General features: G+C 39.4%; 1 protein-coding gene across 3 annotated transcripts in view; it reads left to right on the top strand.

Annotated features, from left to right (window-relative positions):
• THRAP3 (thyroid hormone receptor associated protein 3) overlaps positions 1-17,220 on the top strand; it is a 33,672-nt gene that overhangs the window by 11,561 nt on the left and 4,891 nt on the right. For all 3 annotated transcript variants that reach the window (XM_075522563.1, XM_075522564.1, XM_075522562.1), the window contains 6 exons: positions 6,489-6,650; positions 10,121-11,026; positions 12,500-13,240; positions 14,166-14,338; positions 14,792-14,903; positions 15,145-15,229. In XM_075522563.1, coding sequence (XP_075378678.1) covers positions 6,514-6,650; positions 10,121-11,026; positions 12,500-13,240; positions 14,166-14,338; positions 14,792-14,903; positions 15,145-15,229 — 2,154 coding nt within the window. In that variant the 5' untranslated portion in view covers positions 6,489-6,513. The remainder of the gene's footprint in view (positions 1-6,488; positions 6,651-10,120; positions 11,027-12,499; positions 13,241-14,165; positions 14,339-14,791; positions 14,904-15,144; positions 15,230-17,220) is intronic.

Raw genomic sequence — 17,220 nt, 5'->3', positions numbered from 1 at the left:
TACCTACTTTTTTTTTTTTAATGCTACGTTGAGTGATTTTGGTTTTACACCCTGGTGGCTTTTGGGAGAAAAGGAGTGCTTCCCCTATGTACCTTAATTGCCCAGATTATTAAATGTCATACGGATCTAAATTGTTAAACCCCCATATTCTCTTCCCCCTCACCCCTCCCATTTGTTCCTTTGCTGAAGCATTGCAGTGATTTCAGTCAGGGGCCATAAAAGTTCTCCTTAACTATTCTGCATAATTAAATTCTGAAGCTTTGGTAGCTAGCGGAAGTGTACAGCACTAAGAGACTCTTGACAGTGAGTTTTTTTCATTGCTGTGGAGCAGAGCTGAGCTGTTCTTTTGGGTTCTGCCAGGAGACTTAAAACAGGTAAAACATTAACTTTCCTGACACTGTTTCATGACAAAAGTTTGTCTTCCGGGCAAAGTCCATTGTGGTGGCTTAGTGGGAGCATTTGCTCTTCCATTGTTTTCACCTCTTTGAGTGGTATGATGGATTGCCATGAGGATTTAGAAATGGAGAAGGCAAACTTTGCTTCTTGAAATAGCCTCCAAATTTTAAGAAACGCTTATTTTGAGAGTTGAGAGGCTTCCAGGCTGTTGGTTCTCCATCTCAAAAACCCTCCTTATTTGTCAGTAGGGCTCATGTGAATGGGGTCACAGAATTGGTCTGCATTAAAAATTTTATTGTAAAACAGAACATTTGTAACCTCTGTCATGACAGAGATTAAGTTTAGAATGTAGATGAACAATTCATTGTATTGACAGGATGGGAACTTTCTACATGGGCCTTGTTGCTAAGGTCAAACTGCACATCAACAGAAATACCCTCAGTCGGAGACACCTGTGTTAGTTTTTGTTCTAGTTCTTTAAGAAGTAGAAGCGGACCTCTGCAGAATACTGTCCACAAAGGTTACTATTAAACATCGAAGAGGGTTGACTCTGGCCTTTGTTGTCAATTGGTAGATGACTTGAGTTGCCTACAATTCACAGTATGGGTCCGATTTGGATAAAATCCTTACAAACCAAGCTTTTATTGCTTTTTCTTTGTAGATGTTAAAGATTCGCAACAGTTTTATAAAGGCAAAAGTCTTGTAGTTCTTGACCAGAACTCATTCTCTACTGTTAGCCTTCTTTGTAAGAGTCTTCCCTTTCCGAATGGCACTGTTTGTAGTGTGGCAAAAAAAAGTTATCTTAAAGCAGCTCAAGAACTTCCAGAATGAAGTAGCTTGTATAAATATTACTAAAGCTATATGCAGAACTGATCAGCCTGTGTTGCCTGCTTTCCTTCACAAGAAACGGGTGTGAAGAGTTCCAGGCGTATGCCTTTGGGGTCAGGGTGGGAAATCTTTGATGCCAAGAAGGGGATATAAGTACTATCGCAATGTTCTCCTGTGAGAAATCAAATTCACTTGAGTTACTGATTGCTGTCAAAGGCTTTCACAGCTCAAGCAAACCCTCTGCCTTTACTTTCCATAAACTATGGAAGAAGGATTCAAAACAGTGTACTCCAGTAAGAGATGTTTGCAAGTTTGAATCTTACCGTTCAACGAAGCTTTGGCTGTTGCTCATTTTCAAACAAGACTGAACTTTACACCTTTGAGTTGGTGGTACTCACAGCACTTGGGAATCTGCAAATTTTCATGTTTTCTGCAGAAATGTACATGTTTCTTACAAGAAGAATCTAAAAAAATATAAAATGCTTAATGATTTGCATTGGCCATGTACTTTCAGCAGACTAAACAGCTAGCTGTTAGATTATGTCCTTCACTGATCAACTTCAGTGATTTCAGCTCTGGCTTGCATAATTTTAAATCTGTGTGGTATGAGTTAATTTAGCAAACTAATTTGAAATACAAATTGTTTCTTCAGACTTGGTGTGTGTTGAATTATGAGGTATGTTATACAGTGTAGTTTTATGGCAGATAAACAGGCTGTGAAGTGTCTGTTTTCCAATAGGGTAATACCTTACCAGAACTTTTAAACTCAGCACACTCAGGATCAGTGCCGATATTTTTTGGATGTGAGTCTGTGCTACTTGGGAAGATCTGCTGGACAGCTTACAATTGGGTCTTCAGAAAAGACAAACCAAAAAAACAATTTTGAAAATTCCTGGCAATGTTTCCAGGAGCACATGCCCTCCAGATGTGTGCAGTCACGCTTGTCTCTGCTGGGAGGTGAGACCTGGCTCAGGAAGCAGGGATCACCTGTGTCCCTTTCAAGGTAGAGGTGGAGCTAGCGTCATGGGAAGCCAATTCTGTAGCTGTGAGCAGGAAGGAAACGTGACCTCTGGCAGGGCAGACTGCCAATGACAAGTCTCCATAGCACTGTGTAAATGCCTCTAGTGCAGTCCCCACTCAGGACCAGGCAGGTTTTGCCTTCCAGTGTTTTGAAAAGCAGCATCCCCCTGTGAGCTCCGTGAGGCTGTATGCATGTGTGTGCTTTGGGGGCACAGCAGCATGTTCAGTGGGAAAATCTAAATGGTAAGTGAGCAGCCACCGCTGCTTTCACAGTTTGCCTTTGCTTCATTTACAGGTGTCTCTCTAAAATCGGAGTAATCCTTAGGATCTTTTATAAGAATAGATTATTTCAGAACAGTGGTGTTTTGCTTACCAGCTGAACACATTTTATCTGAGTTAGTCATTAATTCTTAGAACAACTAAATGTATATCACAATAAGTTTACAAGTGCAGTGTTAACACAGGGGAGCTGAAATGACTCCAGTGTTTAGTTTGTTTAACTTTTTGAGTGCTGATAGAGCATAGCAACTCAGTTTCTATTCTAGTAGGAGTTACCTCTCATGTTAGGAATGAATCAACTTTAAAAATATTGACAAAGATAAACTTTCTAAGACCAGAGCTTTTGGCACACATCACACATACCAAATTAATGTTTGGCTAGTAAGTGCTGTGGATCAAAGTAAAATACAATGACTCTTAAACAGCTCAAAGCAAGTGATATTTTTAAAATCTGTTTTGGAGCTGTCTCAGGACTTTCTGAGAGTTACTGCCACACTTACTCTGCTTGGCCAGTCAGCTCTAACCATGTGCTTTTTCTTGGAAAATTATTTATTTCAGAAGAGATGCAACACAGAAGAGCTGTGGAGAAAGCTGTTTTAATTATATTAGTGTATTAAAATGTTTCAAGCAGTACGGAGTTCAGTGTAAATAAAGATAACTTACAGATGACAATATGTTGAAGTGTAGCTTGTTCTTGAACTACAGGGTTGTCATTTAGTAGAGAGCTATCCTGAAATTACACAGTTGATTGGATATATTTGTAATCTTCTTACAGAATGTAGCTTTTTTTCTGATTTTATTGTATCAAAGCCCATCAGGATTCAGTTGGGAGCAGCTCTCTGATTCTGAGAGGCAATTTAGATAATCTTCTTATACCTTCTAGTAGTTCCTATTACCATTTGTTTCTTCTGCTTCTCTTCCATGTTTTGATTTACTATGCTAAACTTTTGATTGTTTTGGCCAACAGACTAGGAAACGTTGCTGTTTCAACAGATGTATTTAGTAAATTAAAAGAAAGTATTTATAAATGGTCCTTTCACACATTCTTTCCCTGAAAAATGACCATGCATGAGAATGAACTTTACTTCTTCAGTGGTAGTGCTTTTTGATTTTTCAACCCTGGTGCGATTTATTTTTTCCTAATAAAACAGGAAACATTAATTTTTTTTTTTTCTTTTTTCCCTGACATACTTTCTAGTGTGGAATATATTAAAATATGTCAGTTGAATTGATATAGCAACTTCACATGTTCCCATTCTTCCCTTTCACTACACTAATATGATTTTTAAAATAAAAGCCAACTTCCCGTTTCTGGAAAGCGCCAGCTCTCATGATGAACAACAACCCACTTTCCCAGCAGTTGCTCCTGTGACAGGCATGGTGCTGTTCCTGAAAGTGCCCTGGCAGTAGTTGGAGTATTTGGTAACCATATATGTAATTTGGCTTTGGAGAGTGACTGAAAGCAAAGACATTGCAAGTCAGTCCACTGGAGTTTGCTTAAAATGGATACAGCAGCAGAAGTACTGGATCAGTTGTGTTTATATACCCAAATGTCTCTATTTTTAATCAGTAGGTGAAAGAAAGGATAAAGTTGTACTAATATAGTTCCTTTTTTTTTTCCTGGCTCTTATTCATTAGTCACTTTTGCTGAAAAGCTTATTGATAACTTTTATGCAATACTTAGTTAATGCAAATTTTGTCTTTACAATCCTTTTCCTAATTCCCAGAGCAATCTTGGTTTTTCCCCTCTTCTAGAATGTGGGCAGTGAACATTGTAGAGCGTTTGTTTCGCAGATGCTCAGGTTTTGTTCTTTGTTCATTTCATGATTGGAGCTGCTTTTTAGCCATTGAAATAAAAAATTAAAGTATCTTACAGTATGTAATCTCTGGACCATCACAACAATTATTGATGCTCAGTTTTCTCGAGGACTCCATGATCTCATGTACTTGCACGGTGTTTATTTTATTCTCTCCTAGGGCAGCAACCTATTTCTGCTTACTTAAACAGAGCAGATTGTTAAGGGGTCACAGGCATTTGTAGACTGCTGTATATGTTAAAAACATTGATTAGATTTTTACTATATGATCCTTTGTGGCTCTCGGGTATTTTGAGCTTCCGTAAGTAATGTGAGAGATATGCAATATTTTACTAACTTTGAGGGGACAAAATGTAATTTCTTGTAGAAATTCCTAAAGAATTCTGTTAAATGCTAAATAAATTGCTTCTTGTTGTTGTGAATGAAATTTATGGATTGTTTAAAGAGAGTAGCTTTTCTTCTCAGTTTTGTCAGCTACCTCCTGGAATTGCAGAGTTCAAATCTTGATACCAAGTGCTAATGTGGAATACTCGACAATCCAAACACTTAATTCAAACTAGCCCTTAGTCCCTTTTCCAGCCCACTACCGAAACCTCCAGTTTCTAGGAATGGAAATAAAGGAGACTGGGAATTTAATGTGAGGAGCAAGAGAGCGGAGTCCCCTTCCTCCTCGCCAAGTCAGGGGCCAAAGCATTTTCCGTTTAACCTTAAGAACTGTACTGGAACCAACAGGGCTTCTTTTGAATCCCTGTTGGTTCAAAATATTTTGCTGCAAAATATGCTGGAGCATATTTTGCAGCATGATCAAATTTTAAATTAGAAGGAATTTTGTTTATGGCTGGATACCGTGATTAAATAGGTCAACAGTTACTGCAGTTGGGAAGCGCTGTAATGGCTGGACAGAAAAGGCACTAGAGCTCTCCCTGTCTCTGGTACGCTGGGTTTGCTTCCACAGCCCTTCGTGGAAGGGAGGTCACAAAAGGAGGTTGTTGGTAGCATGAAGGGGAAAGTTTGTGAAAGTCCCTGTCAGAAGCTGCAAAACCATGTGTCATGCATTTGACTTTTTTGGATACTGACAGGAAAGTCTGACCAGCTGAAAGAAATACAGCATTTTGAATTTTGTCAAAATTTGCACCAACCTTCAAATGTAAACAATATGATGCTCACCCCTCTTAAATTAATAGTCCTGAATATTTTTATTTCCCTGGAGGTAAGAGATGATGAAAATCCTTTAGAAAATCTTGCTTGTTGATATAAAGTTGATGTTTACAAGAGAACAGATCAGGTAGGGTGTAACTGAAACAATTATGTGGTCAAACTGTATTCCTTGAAGCATCTTTTAAGGGGCTCTGTAACCTTTACCTGCATACATGCCTGAAAATAGCCCAGGTAATTCATAATTATAGCTATTTCAAGTCATTTAATGCTACAGTGTAATCTCTTCTGTCTCAGTGAATATTTGGAAGGATGACTACATTATTTTGGCTGCAACAGAACTCCTCACTGGATGATACATGCTTGTAACTGATCATAGCAACTGGATAAACTGCACAAGCAGACAGGTCACGTACGTCCAGGATTTAACCTGAGCGTTCATAGCGAGGCAGATCTGTGCAAATAGGGTTATGTTCATGTATCTTGGATTATTGTTTTTGTTCATGATTCCTTCTGAAAATTTAGAGAAGACTTCGGGGGGTGGGGTTTTTGTTTTTCTGATGGTAAGCCTTTTTATTTCTTCATTGTTCTTTAAACCAGTGACAGCTGGCTGTGTTGATAGTGATGTGACTGAAATGAAATGGTTTGTCTCTTTAAAGGTATTCTTGCTTAAGCTAGCGGCATGGCCTCTGCCTGTTCCTGGGTTTTGCATTAACTTGCTGCTTTCAACTGCAGCACTCAAATTTGTAATTACTCGGGGTTGAAAACCTTTTATTCTTTTTGCTGATTTCTTCCTTAGACTGAAATAAACCTTCTATTCTGAGCCCAACACCATTCATCTGTTATTAGGCAGCCACTTCAAACATTCATATTGCCAGTCTTATCAAGCTTCATGTCACTCTAGTTTGTCAGGTTGCCAGATGTTGCCTGTTCTCTCAAATCTGCTGCGTGGCTTCATTTTTTCAAATACTTTTATTTCCCTGTTTCCTTCAGGTACAACTGACAGGTGCTTGCAAAGATGTCTAAAACTAACAAATCAAAATCTGGATCCCGTTCTTCCCGTTCGAGGTCTGGATCAAGATCACGCTCACGCTCCTTCTCCAAGTCTCGCTCCCGTTCTCGTTCGGTCTCACGGTCAAGAAAACGCAGACTTAGGTAAGTGCATGCAGTTCTGAAGCCAAAGGGTGTAAGTGTGTTTTTCCTCTCTGTCCTGTTCAGACTGTTTGTCACTTAATTCTTTTCCAGGGAAAGACTTTGATTAGATTCTAGGACAGATAGTGTCCTGTCTTAGCTTGTTTCCTGCCAACCCATACTGTTTTGAATTGTGACTGTTTCTCAGCATTGCCGAGATACTTCTTTTGAGCTCTTAATCTGGTCTCTGTAGCATGTTTTTGGTGAACAATAATTTTCCTTTTCTGTGCAGGTCTTTTTCCCCTAATGTGAATACTAACAGGTACTCTAATGTACAGTTAAATCAGAAGGTGGTTTTGTTAGTATAGTTCACTTTGTCAGGGACACAGTCCACAGTGGATTATTAAAAGTACTCATGGTTAATGATGGTGGTTGAAATTGCCAAAGCAGGACGAAGTGCAAAAAATCATAGCTTTTTATCCTGACCTGAGATTATTTTGAGATGCTTTTGATCAGACATTTGCTTTACTGCTGTGAGAGAGTTTAAGTGCGTGTTCTGTAGTTAGAGTGGGGAAGAAGAGTTGGGAAGGTCCATAGCAAAATGTGCTCCTTTGTTTTGTTAAACATCTTTGGCTTTTTTAGCTTTTAATTTAATCAGTCCCAGACTTGAGGGGCCTTTGTGGACGTTGCATGCTTTCCTCCTCTTTCTAAAAATGAATTGAAACAAGTTGTAATGTCAGTTTAATTATTGCTATGAAAGGTAGGGGCAATTTTTGTTGTTGTTTCCCTGCCCCGCCCCTCAATATACAGGAATCAGTTAACAGAAATTATAATTCTGGATTGATAAAGTAGATAAAGTTAATTTCACTGCAGTTAATTTTGAGAAATCATTAATGTGCATAATAGTTGTTCTTACCTCCCTGAATTGCTTCTGGTCAGGCCAGTTAAAGGCTCATCTCTTCCCTGGATATCAGGATATCTGTTTTTTCCTTTTCTTTTGGCTAAGCATTTTGTATCTGACAAAGACATTCCAGTTGGATTGGGTATAATGATGTTCAGTTGCTTTTTCACTAATCTTAAATTAATAACACATATTTTGAAAATCATTAGGCTGTAAACACATGCAACTGTTAACAATTAAAGAGATTTTTAAAATGCAGAGGCTCTGATATATGTACAGTTGGAGAGAGAAGGACATGACAAAACTAAATTAGAGGCGGAGACTTGAGTCAAACAGAGTTCTTTGCAGAAGGAAGCTGGAATGCTGGAAGATACGTGGTCGTTTGGGAATATCTGCCTGGCTATGAAGGAACTTTGACAGTTGAAAACAAAGGCACCCTGTGCAAACATGATCGTTTCCTCTGTGCTGCTGCTGAATCTACTTATGCTTTGTAAATAACTCCTTTTTTTAAAAAAAAAAAGAATCAAAATGGAGGGGGTTAGTACAGGCAAGTCATCTTGTATGGCGTTAGGATATTCTCTGAGGTAGGTCTCGTGGTATCTTGGCATAAAAGTCCATTATTGTGTACTTCAGCATACACCACAAATTGTTTTACTCTTCATTTGGTAGATTTACTGTTTGTTCTAAGTTGTATTGCCATGTTGGAGTCTGCCTAATATTTCTTGCTTTCTTTATGACTTTATTTTTCGTTTTTACCTATTATAAAATGGTAGATGCTTTAGAACTGGAGCAGTGTGTATTAGCTGGCTAGCTACAGGGGCTGGCAGAGTTGGCAGATTTGTTACTGGCAGTGTTTCTTTTGCATAACGTTTACTGTGTTTTTCTAAAAAGATTTCTTGTAAATAATCTCTGCAACTTTTGGAGTGAAATTTTCCTGCTGCAAGCCTTCTCTAAAATGATAGAACAGATTTTGGAAGCCATGTACAACAGGTCCCTTGCTGGTAATTGATCACAAATGCAGCAGTTGTCTGAAAGTGGGAGCATATGTGTTCTTAGTGCTTTTGACTCGGGCTCGTTATAATTGGTTCTTGCCATCTGCCTCTGTGCTTTTCCGTCTCATCGTTGTTGTTCGAATGAGGAAGTGTCTCAGATAAGTTGCGTGGGTTTTTTGGTTGTTTGAAGTAAAGGATGAAGCATATGTTAAAATTATCATTAAACTGTTTGCTAGCAATGACTATAGTATGAGTAAACTGTTTCCTGCTAAACTAATGTATTTAATAGGTAGAAAAAATAAAAACAAAACTAAAGTTTGTCTCTGCATGGGTGTACGCTAATCTTGTAGGAATTCTAACGGCAGCGTTGTACTCCCTTACTTTATGGGAGTTTGGGGTGTGAGCGGAGAGGGGGCAGCAGTGAGTTGCGTATTGCCAGTCTGTAAAAGAAGTACATGTCTATTGGAGTATGACCCGTCAGAGTTTTAGAGCTGACTGGCTCTCTCTTAATGTCAGAAGGGACTGTGGGAATGGTTTCAATGAATATTATTTACTAACATGCCATTTGGAAAAATCTCTTTTCTATTTAAACTTAGTAGTTTGGATGCTTTCTCTGTTTTACTAACGCAAAGTTGCTAAAATATCAGGCTTAGCAGAAGTTTGTGTTTTTCCAACAGCTGTGAAACCCTTACTGTAAAGCTGGCATTTAACCCTGAGCTACAGTGAGGCTTTTAAACAGTTACACAACTGCAGCTCCAAAAACTTAGTGGAAGAGACTGTGGAACAATTGGCCCTTAATGTTTTGCCACTTAAATCTGTATTCTTACAGGCTTTGTGCTTGTCTTGGATTCAGTCCTGTATGAATGTTCTTGCATGGCGTGGAGGCGAGCAGAGGGACACTGAACAGTGCCATCTCGCGGCATCAGGCTGGAGAGCGAGCGCATCCCTCTGCTGTCCCGCTTGTTTGGAGCTCCAGCTTCTGAATTGTGGCAAAGGGTGCATGTTTTGAAACTTAAAACCATAGAGCAGTGTGCTGTTTGCTCCAGTACTGCTCTTCTCCTGTTGAGGTGTAGCAATTTATTTAACTCACCTGGCAAAGAAGTGGGGTTTCATCTTGATTATCAGAATTTCAAAAGCACATGAGATAACTGAGGGACACAACGGGAAGATTTTGGATCTGTTCGAATAATGGTAGCATGACATACATAAAGAAATACTTCTTTGTGGAGGAGGTCTAAGATGAGGTATAACTTTGACCTTGAGTTGTAAAGGGCTGGAAGTTTGAGATGATGTTACTTTTTCTGAAGCTGGATAGCAGCCATGTTCATCCTAGAAAAATGAAGAGCAACGTGTACTCATCATGGTCTCTGCAGTGATCCTGAAGTCAAATATTTGTTTGGCAGTATCACAGATACAAGTTATTGCCACTGCAATTTATTGAGGGCAAAGTGTAACACCAACTGGATGAGGGTAGACCAAAGAAATTACTTTTGAAAGCTTAGAAATTAATTTTTCAAATTCTTTTTATAAGGCTTTGAATAAAAAGTTGTGACAGAAGAATAAACTTTAAAATATTTGTGTAATTTTTTTTCTTTTATCAGTTCTAGGTCCCGTTCAAGATCATATTCTCCATCTCATAACAGAGAAAGGAACCATCCGAGAGTCTATCAGAACCGGGATTTCAGAGGTCATAATAGAGGATACAGGAGACCGTATTATTTTCGTGGCCGAAATCGAGGGTTTTATCCATGGGGCCAGTATAACCGAGGAGGATATGGGAATTACAGGTCAAACTGGCAAAATTATCGCCAAGCGTATAGCCCTCGTAGAGGGAGGTCACGCTCTCGTTCACCCAAGAGAAGGTCTCCTTCACCAAGGTCTAGAAGTCATTCTAGAAATTCTGATAAGTCATCTTCTGATCGGTCAAGGAGGTCTTCCTCTTCCCGGTCTTCCTCAAATCATAGCCGAGTTGAGTCTTCCAAGCGTAAATCTGGAAAGGAGAAAAAGTCATCTTCCAAGGATGCCCGGTCATCTCAGGCTGCAGGAGATAATCAAGGTGATGAGTCTAAGGAGCAGCCATTTTCAGGAGCAGTGGCTCAAGACGTCAAGGCATCTGAGGGATCAAAACCATGGCAAGATGTAACCACCTATGGTACAAGTTCAGCGTCAAGAGCTTCTGTGTCTGAACTTAGCCCAAGGGAACGCAGTCCTGCATTAAAAAGCCCTCTCCAGTCAGTTGTGGTGAGGCGTCGTTCTCCTCGGCCAAGTCCATTGCAGAAGTCGAGCCCTCCACTGTCCAACCCATCACAGATGAGCTCTGCTTTACAAAGCAGCAGCACCTCCTTTCAGGCAGGCTCTCATCAGAGTCCGTTTGACCATGGGTCGGCAGGTTTGAGCCCAACAAGGAAGAGCCCTGTGTGCAAAAGTCCAACGCCAATCAGTTCGATTTACAGTACATCTCAGAAGGAGGAAACCACAGCTCCTGGAGGAGGAGCCTTCTCAAAAAGGCAAGTGATGCATTTCCTTGTGCTGCAGTGTTTTTTGACAAGCCAGCTTGCATGTGTAGGGCTCTCTATGAGCACTGTGAGGGTTCTCGGTGTGTGTGCAGGCTCCAGCTGGAATGAGGCCCCACTGTGTGCAGGGTGCCATGCTAGCAAGCTGCCAGCTGTTTAGGCCTGGTGCTGTCTAAAGTATAGAACAAAATACAGACCTGGCCCTGTGTTGTAGGAAGTTGGAGTTAGTTTTCTGACTTGGATAGTTCTAAAGAATGCATAGGTTCCCTGCAAAAATGTTCATAGCTTGTGAACACTTGAAGTGAAGATGTGCCTGATGAGATTTTCTAGCAACCTAACAGTGCACACTGGAAGCTTGCATTGCTAAGTTATTTACTTTTCAGTTAAAGGCATTTTTTTAGTAATCCATTCTTGAATTGCATTAGATATTATAAATTAGCAAAATTTAATTAAATCTTACTGCATGTCCTGCTGCAAGCAGCCTAAAGCAGGTGTAGCTGCAATGCTTTTGCCTGTGTATGTGGGTAGTACAAGAAACAAAAGCACCAAGATCATCACTAAAATGAAGACATCCTTCCATACAAAAGGCATCAACTTACCATGTTTCTGTTTGCTTTGTTAGTCCACTGCAGATTCGTGCCTGAAGGTGACACTTTGTTTTAAAAGACACAGTAGCATTCACAAGTTTTAAAATCTTTTATTATTTTTAAAGTTGTTTTGAACTGATTCTCTGTCAAGGATGTCTGAAATTAAAAAAAAAAAAAAAAAAGGCAAAAAAAAAGCTGTAACTCTTGCTTGGGCTTTCCAAAGCACTGAACTAATGTCCTTGGGCTTTACTGCTGTTTCCTCAAAGCTAGGGTTTTGCTTAATGAATGCTTTAAAACATAGTTCTGATGCTTTAAACTAGCTAAATGGTTGTTCTCACTAGAAGTGTTTTGTCTTCTCCCAGCAAAATAAGTATTCTCCTCTGTTAACCTTTTTGCTTTTATTTGTATTTACAGTCTGTCATGAAATATTTAGCTTACCTATGAAACTTGCATCCAAAATTTGAAGTAGCTTTTGAGGCTTTTATTTCCAGTGTGTTGTTTAAAGCAGAACAGCCCAGTTTGAAAGTTTTGATGTGTTGTTCTCCTGAACCAGGTTTGTAAGTAAATAAAGCGATTGGGTAAGATGTTACTATTTTCCTTAAAATGAATCTGTGGGTAAGCTGTTTTTTATTTGTTCTTAAGCCTCATTTCATCAGTTCTGCATATCCATTTTCTTCTACATTTGCTGAATTTATTGAGAACTAAAAGTCTAAATGCAGGCTGAGTAATCTGCTTTGCATTTTAACTATTTTAGGGCCTAGAGACAGCTTTTTGTACGTGCATAGCTTGGTGTTCTCTAAAATTTGACTGCTTTCAACTGAAGTATTAACCTCTTTGATTTTTAATAAGAGAACTACTGTAATGTCTGTTTTATGAACAGGTATCTGGAAGAGCAGAAGACTGAGAATGGGAAAGACAAAGAACAGAAAGTAACAAATGTTGAAAAAGAAAAAACTAAAGAAAAAGGGAATTTCTCTGAGTTGGGATCAACAGACGGAAAGGCAAAATCTGACTCCTATGCATCCAAAGCCGACTCCGAGAAGGGATACCGCGGCAGCCAGTCACCCAAGCGGTACAAGTTCCGGGATGACTTTGACAAGCTAAAGGTCCCGGAGTTCCACAAGGAAAGTCATTATGGCAAAGAGGAAACAGATGAGCAGGAAAAGAAAGACAAGGCAAAGGGCCGAAAAGATTCGGAATTTGATGATGAGCCCAAATTTATGTCTAAAGTCGTAGCAACTTCAAGTAAAAGTCAAGAGGAGGATAGGCCAGGAAAATGGGAAGGCGTGGTGTTCTTGCCACCCGGAAAAGAGAAGCAAAGGAAACCTGATGAAATGGAGGAGGAAAGCTATTCTGAAAGATCAAAAAAAGAAGAGAGACCAGCATCCAAGAGAGCTGAACCAGGTCACAGGGGTTTTGTTCCTGAAAAGAATTTTAGAGTGACCACTTACAAATCAAGCCAGGAAAAAAGTTCTTCCCCCCCACCAAGGAAGGCTTCTGAGGTAAAGGAGAAACCAGGCACCAAAGTAGAGGGGCTGGCTCCTGGCAAATCCTCCTTTTCCATTACTCGTGAGGCCCAGGTCAATATTCGAATGGATTCCTTTGATGAAGATCTTGCACGGTAAGTATTTGCTGTGTTTTAAGAAGTCTAAATAGTGGGGGTTTTCCTGTTTCTCTTCCTGAGATCTCATATGCTTACCAAGTGTGAGGAAGGCTAAATAATACTGCATCACAATCTGCATTTTTTGGAGATAGAGGTTAATTTTTTTTCTGGCATTATAATACTCGTGTGACCCTTTTTTTGTGGTGGGAGGTTAGAGGGGTTACCAGTTTGCAGATGGTGAAGTATAGCATGAATGTTAAACAATGTTTCCTAGTCTTTTCTGACTAGATGTAAGATTAGTTCAGAACGTAAATGCTTCTGCATCAAGTTCCACGCTACACTGGGCTCTGGAAAGAGTTAGGTACTCTGGCTTCTTGCTGCTAGAAGCTTGGTGGTACGGTAATGTTACAGTGCCGCTTAAACGGCATTTGATTCTCTGGAGTGTGTTTAACTACTCTTACTCTCGACATAGCATTACTGAAACTCTAGGAAGCTCGGAGAGCCACTTCAGCATTGCTTCCAGAAATCTTAAGACAGGGAAAAGTTATTCCAGAAAATACATTTGTACAGCAGTAGCCAGTAAGTGTTAATATGCTCTGTGGGATGTTAGAGGTTAATCCAGAATTCAGGAACAGTAGCAAAAGATCACAGCCAGCTAGTGGTGTAAGAATGGGCTCGTGTTTCACAGGATGTCAGGGTTTAATACCTGCACAGCCCTCCAAATACAGAATAACAAGTGACCTGAATTACTACAGTAACCTAGATCAGTGTGTGTTAGAGATGTTTAAATAAGCGTCCTGCTCATGCTATTGAATGTTCTTAGGTGCCTTCATAGTACTACATAAAAAAATGTAATCAGCTTCCAACTTCTGAAACATTAGTCATTTTCAACTGCTTCCCTTTACCCTGTTCTTCTATTTCACATGGTCTGTTCTTTTTCTAGTCCAAGTGGCATATTGGCTCAGGAACGCAAGCTGTGTCGTGACCTTGTACACAGCAACAAAAAAGAGCAAGAATTTCGTTCGATTTTCCATCATATTCAGTCTGCTCAGTCTCAACGAAGTCCTTCTGAACTGTTTGCTCAACATATAGTGACTATCGTCCATCATGTAAGAGGTAGGTCAGAAGTCCATGTATCCTCAGATGAAGGTTCACTCCTCCCTTGCCCAAATAAGTGGGTTTCATGTACCCTAGTTAATGCTGAAAGAGTTGTTTTCCAGCAGATATGCCATAGATGAGAATAGCAGCCTGACTGGGAGTCGTCTTTATTTACAGAAATGACTTTTCTTCTGGAAAGGCAGAAGAGGCATTCTTGTTTTCACTTGAGCAGTATTTGGAGAGACTGTGACTTAGAATTTGTGTATTCTAGTGAATTTGTGACTCGCTTGAATAAAATTGTTAAGTTCAAGATTGAAACTGAAATTTGTCAGCAGCATTAGTTAGAGCTGTTCACCAGCGTGCTTCACGTGTCCTCCATCTGAATTTGACCAAGCTGTAGGACTGATGCGCTTTGTCTTTTTACAAAAAAGGTATTAATATTTTGGCATTGTTTACTCAAACCCCCAACAGAGCATCACTTTGGGTCTTCAGGAATGACACTGAATGAACGCTTTACCAAATATCTAAAGAAAGGAATGGAACAAGATGCAGCTAAAAACAAAAAGAGCCCTGAAATCCACAGGTTGGTGCCATTAGACACTGTCTAACATTTCAGGGGTATTTCAGATTTCCTTCTCTTAAACTCTGGAATGATTCCAGAATAATTCAAGTATATCTATAACTAGCTTCAGCAAAAAAATGGAAAAATATGGAGAGTTTTGAGTACCTTTGGAAAAAATTGGTCTGCTTTAAATGACATTTGATCTAAAAACTTCAGATTCTTCTTACGAGCAAGATTATATCTATACTTTCTTTACTTTTAGGAGGATAGATATATCTCCCAGTACTTTTAGAAAACATGGATTCTCTCAAGAGGAAACGAAAAGTTCCAGAGACCCTGGCTTCAAGGTGAACTGTTACTCTGATTAGTTTAATTCAACAAAATGAGTGCATTGGGCATGAACTTAACAGTGATGTTTTTGTTTAAATTACTCTCTACTTAAGTTTGTGTTTTTCTTTTAAGGATGGGCATAATTCTAAAAATGAACTACAAAGGGTTAATTTTTATTAAAAATGTATCAACAACCTTTGTGAAGTGGTTAGACTATGGTAAATGACCCCAAAGTCAATTGAGGTGAGCTTGAGAAAAAAGAGAGGATTTTTGGAACAAGTGCCCATGATGAGAGAAGAGACTTTTTGTGATATTTTTCTGCTTGTAAGTATTATTAAATCAATTGTATACATGCAATATTTCCAACCATGTTTTCAAAAAGACATGCATGTCAAAAAGAGGAAAGTAAAACTAAATACTTATCTAAACCAAATACACTATTAAGCAGATTATAAATTTTGTTCTAACAACTTACTGTACCATTTCTGTTGATTGCTGTTACTTTAACATTCAGCACTTGTTTTAGTAGATCCAGACCATTTGGAATTTAGTATATTAGCTTTTCTGAGTAGATGAATGTTAAGCCATTGCACTCACTGTAAACAATCATAAAAATGGCTTAACGTAAAATGTTTGGGATTTTAACCTTTGTTTATTCACCTTCATACATATTTACGTTGAACGTTGAAGAGATTTTAAACAGTCCTGCTGAAACCTTACTTGTTTCATATTTGTTTTCGATTTTTTCCAAACACACTTGTGGCTTGACATGGACGATGGTGAGATGGATTTGATGGGCCTGAACTCTGAGCATCAGCTTGGCAGAGTGTATTATAAACGTGGTTTCCAAACAGCTCGCCAGCCTTCCGTGAAACAGACGTGCCCTCACAAACCCAAATAGGTGTTTGCTGTACCACATAAGGGAGCTGCTGCTGATTTTGTCACTTATCTGTCATCCATCGTGTTGGGAGCAGTTTTATTCTCAGAGTAGAAATTAAAGCTCTTTGCCTGGGGAAAGTAGAAGAGCAAAATACCAAAACAAAACGCCTGCTCTCACTCCTGCGTTATATGACATATTTATTTAAACAAAAAAGTGTTTAGAAACTCATGTAAGTAAAAAATTTAATAGCTAGAGAATTACTAATCCTTTTGTATTTAATTCAAGACGATTAATATGATGTATGTTGCATATCAAGTCATACAGTTCCCAAGATTAGTATTGTGTAAATAAAGTAGCAATCGCTGAGCACGGCCGTGGAGGCTGTATGTTGTTGCTAGCAACATCGTGTACAGGCTTCCCGCAGACGTACTGCTACTTGGTTAAATGTTTGTCAGAACCACAGCCACTGTCAATTTGCTGCTCCTGTATGTGCAGTCAGCAGAATCTCATCCAGGTACCACTGGTCTTAAAGTATACGCAGGTAACACAACTTCTCATTTTCCAAAGAAACTATCTTAATCCATTATTTAAGCAGCGATTTAAATAGATCTCAAAGCAAGCGTTACCAGATTTTTTTAAATTAACAATGGAAAAAAAACCAAAACAACCTAGTTGTTGACTGTTTTCCATACAGCTGGTTGGTTTTTGCTTTGTGAAACACCAGGGGTAGCTTGCATTAGTAGACGTGCTAGGATTATGTGGCGAAACGCATACTTCTGTCTGTGGTGACTTCTTGGCACCTTTCACGTGGCGCCTTCCAGTCGAGGGGGAAGGAGTGCTACAGGTGACGTCTGCCACAGAGTAAATCTTCTTGACAGACGTGTTAAAGGCTACGTATCAGTGGGATGTTGGCATTGTCCCAGATGCACTTGGTTGCTGCATTTCAGTGGCCTCCATCTCTTACCACTTTGATCAGTAATCACTGTCTTGGGTATCTCCAAGCAGCAAACAGCTTTTGCTTCTGCTTAAGTACTGTTTCCAGACCTGGTGATTAAAATTCCTTCCGCCCTGCTAGATGATGTCTGTCAGCAGGATAGCGAGCATGCTGCTGTTCAGTGACAAACGTCC

This window comes from Mycteria americana, chromosome 21 (assembly GCF_035582795.1).
Source record: "Mycteria americana isolate JAX WOST 10 ecotype Jacksonville Zoo and Gardens chromosome 21, USCA_MyAme_1.0, whole genome shotgun sequence".
NCBI lineage: Eukaryota > Metazoa > Chordata > Aves > Ciconiiformes > Ciconiidae > Mycteria > Mycteria americana.
The sequence above is the reverse complement of the archived record's forward strand: the minus strand, read 5'-3'. Positions and strand labels throughout refer to the sequence as shown.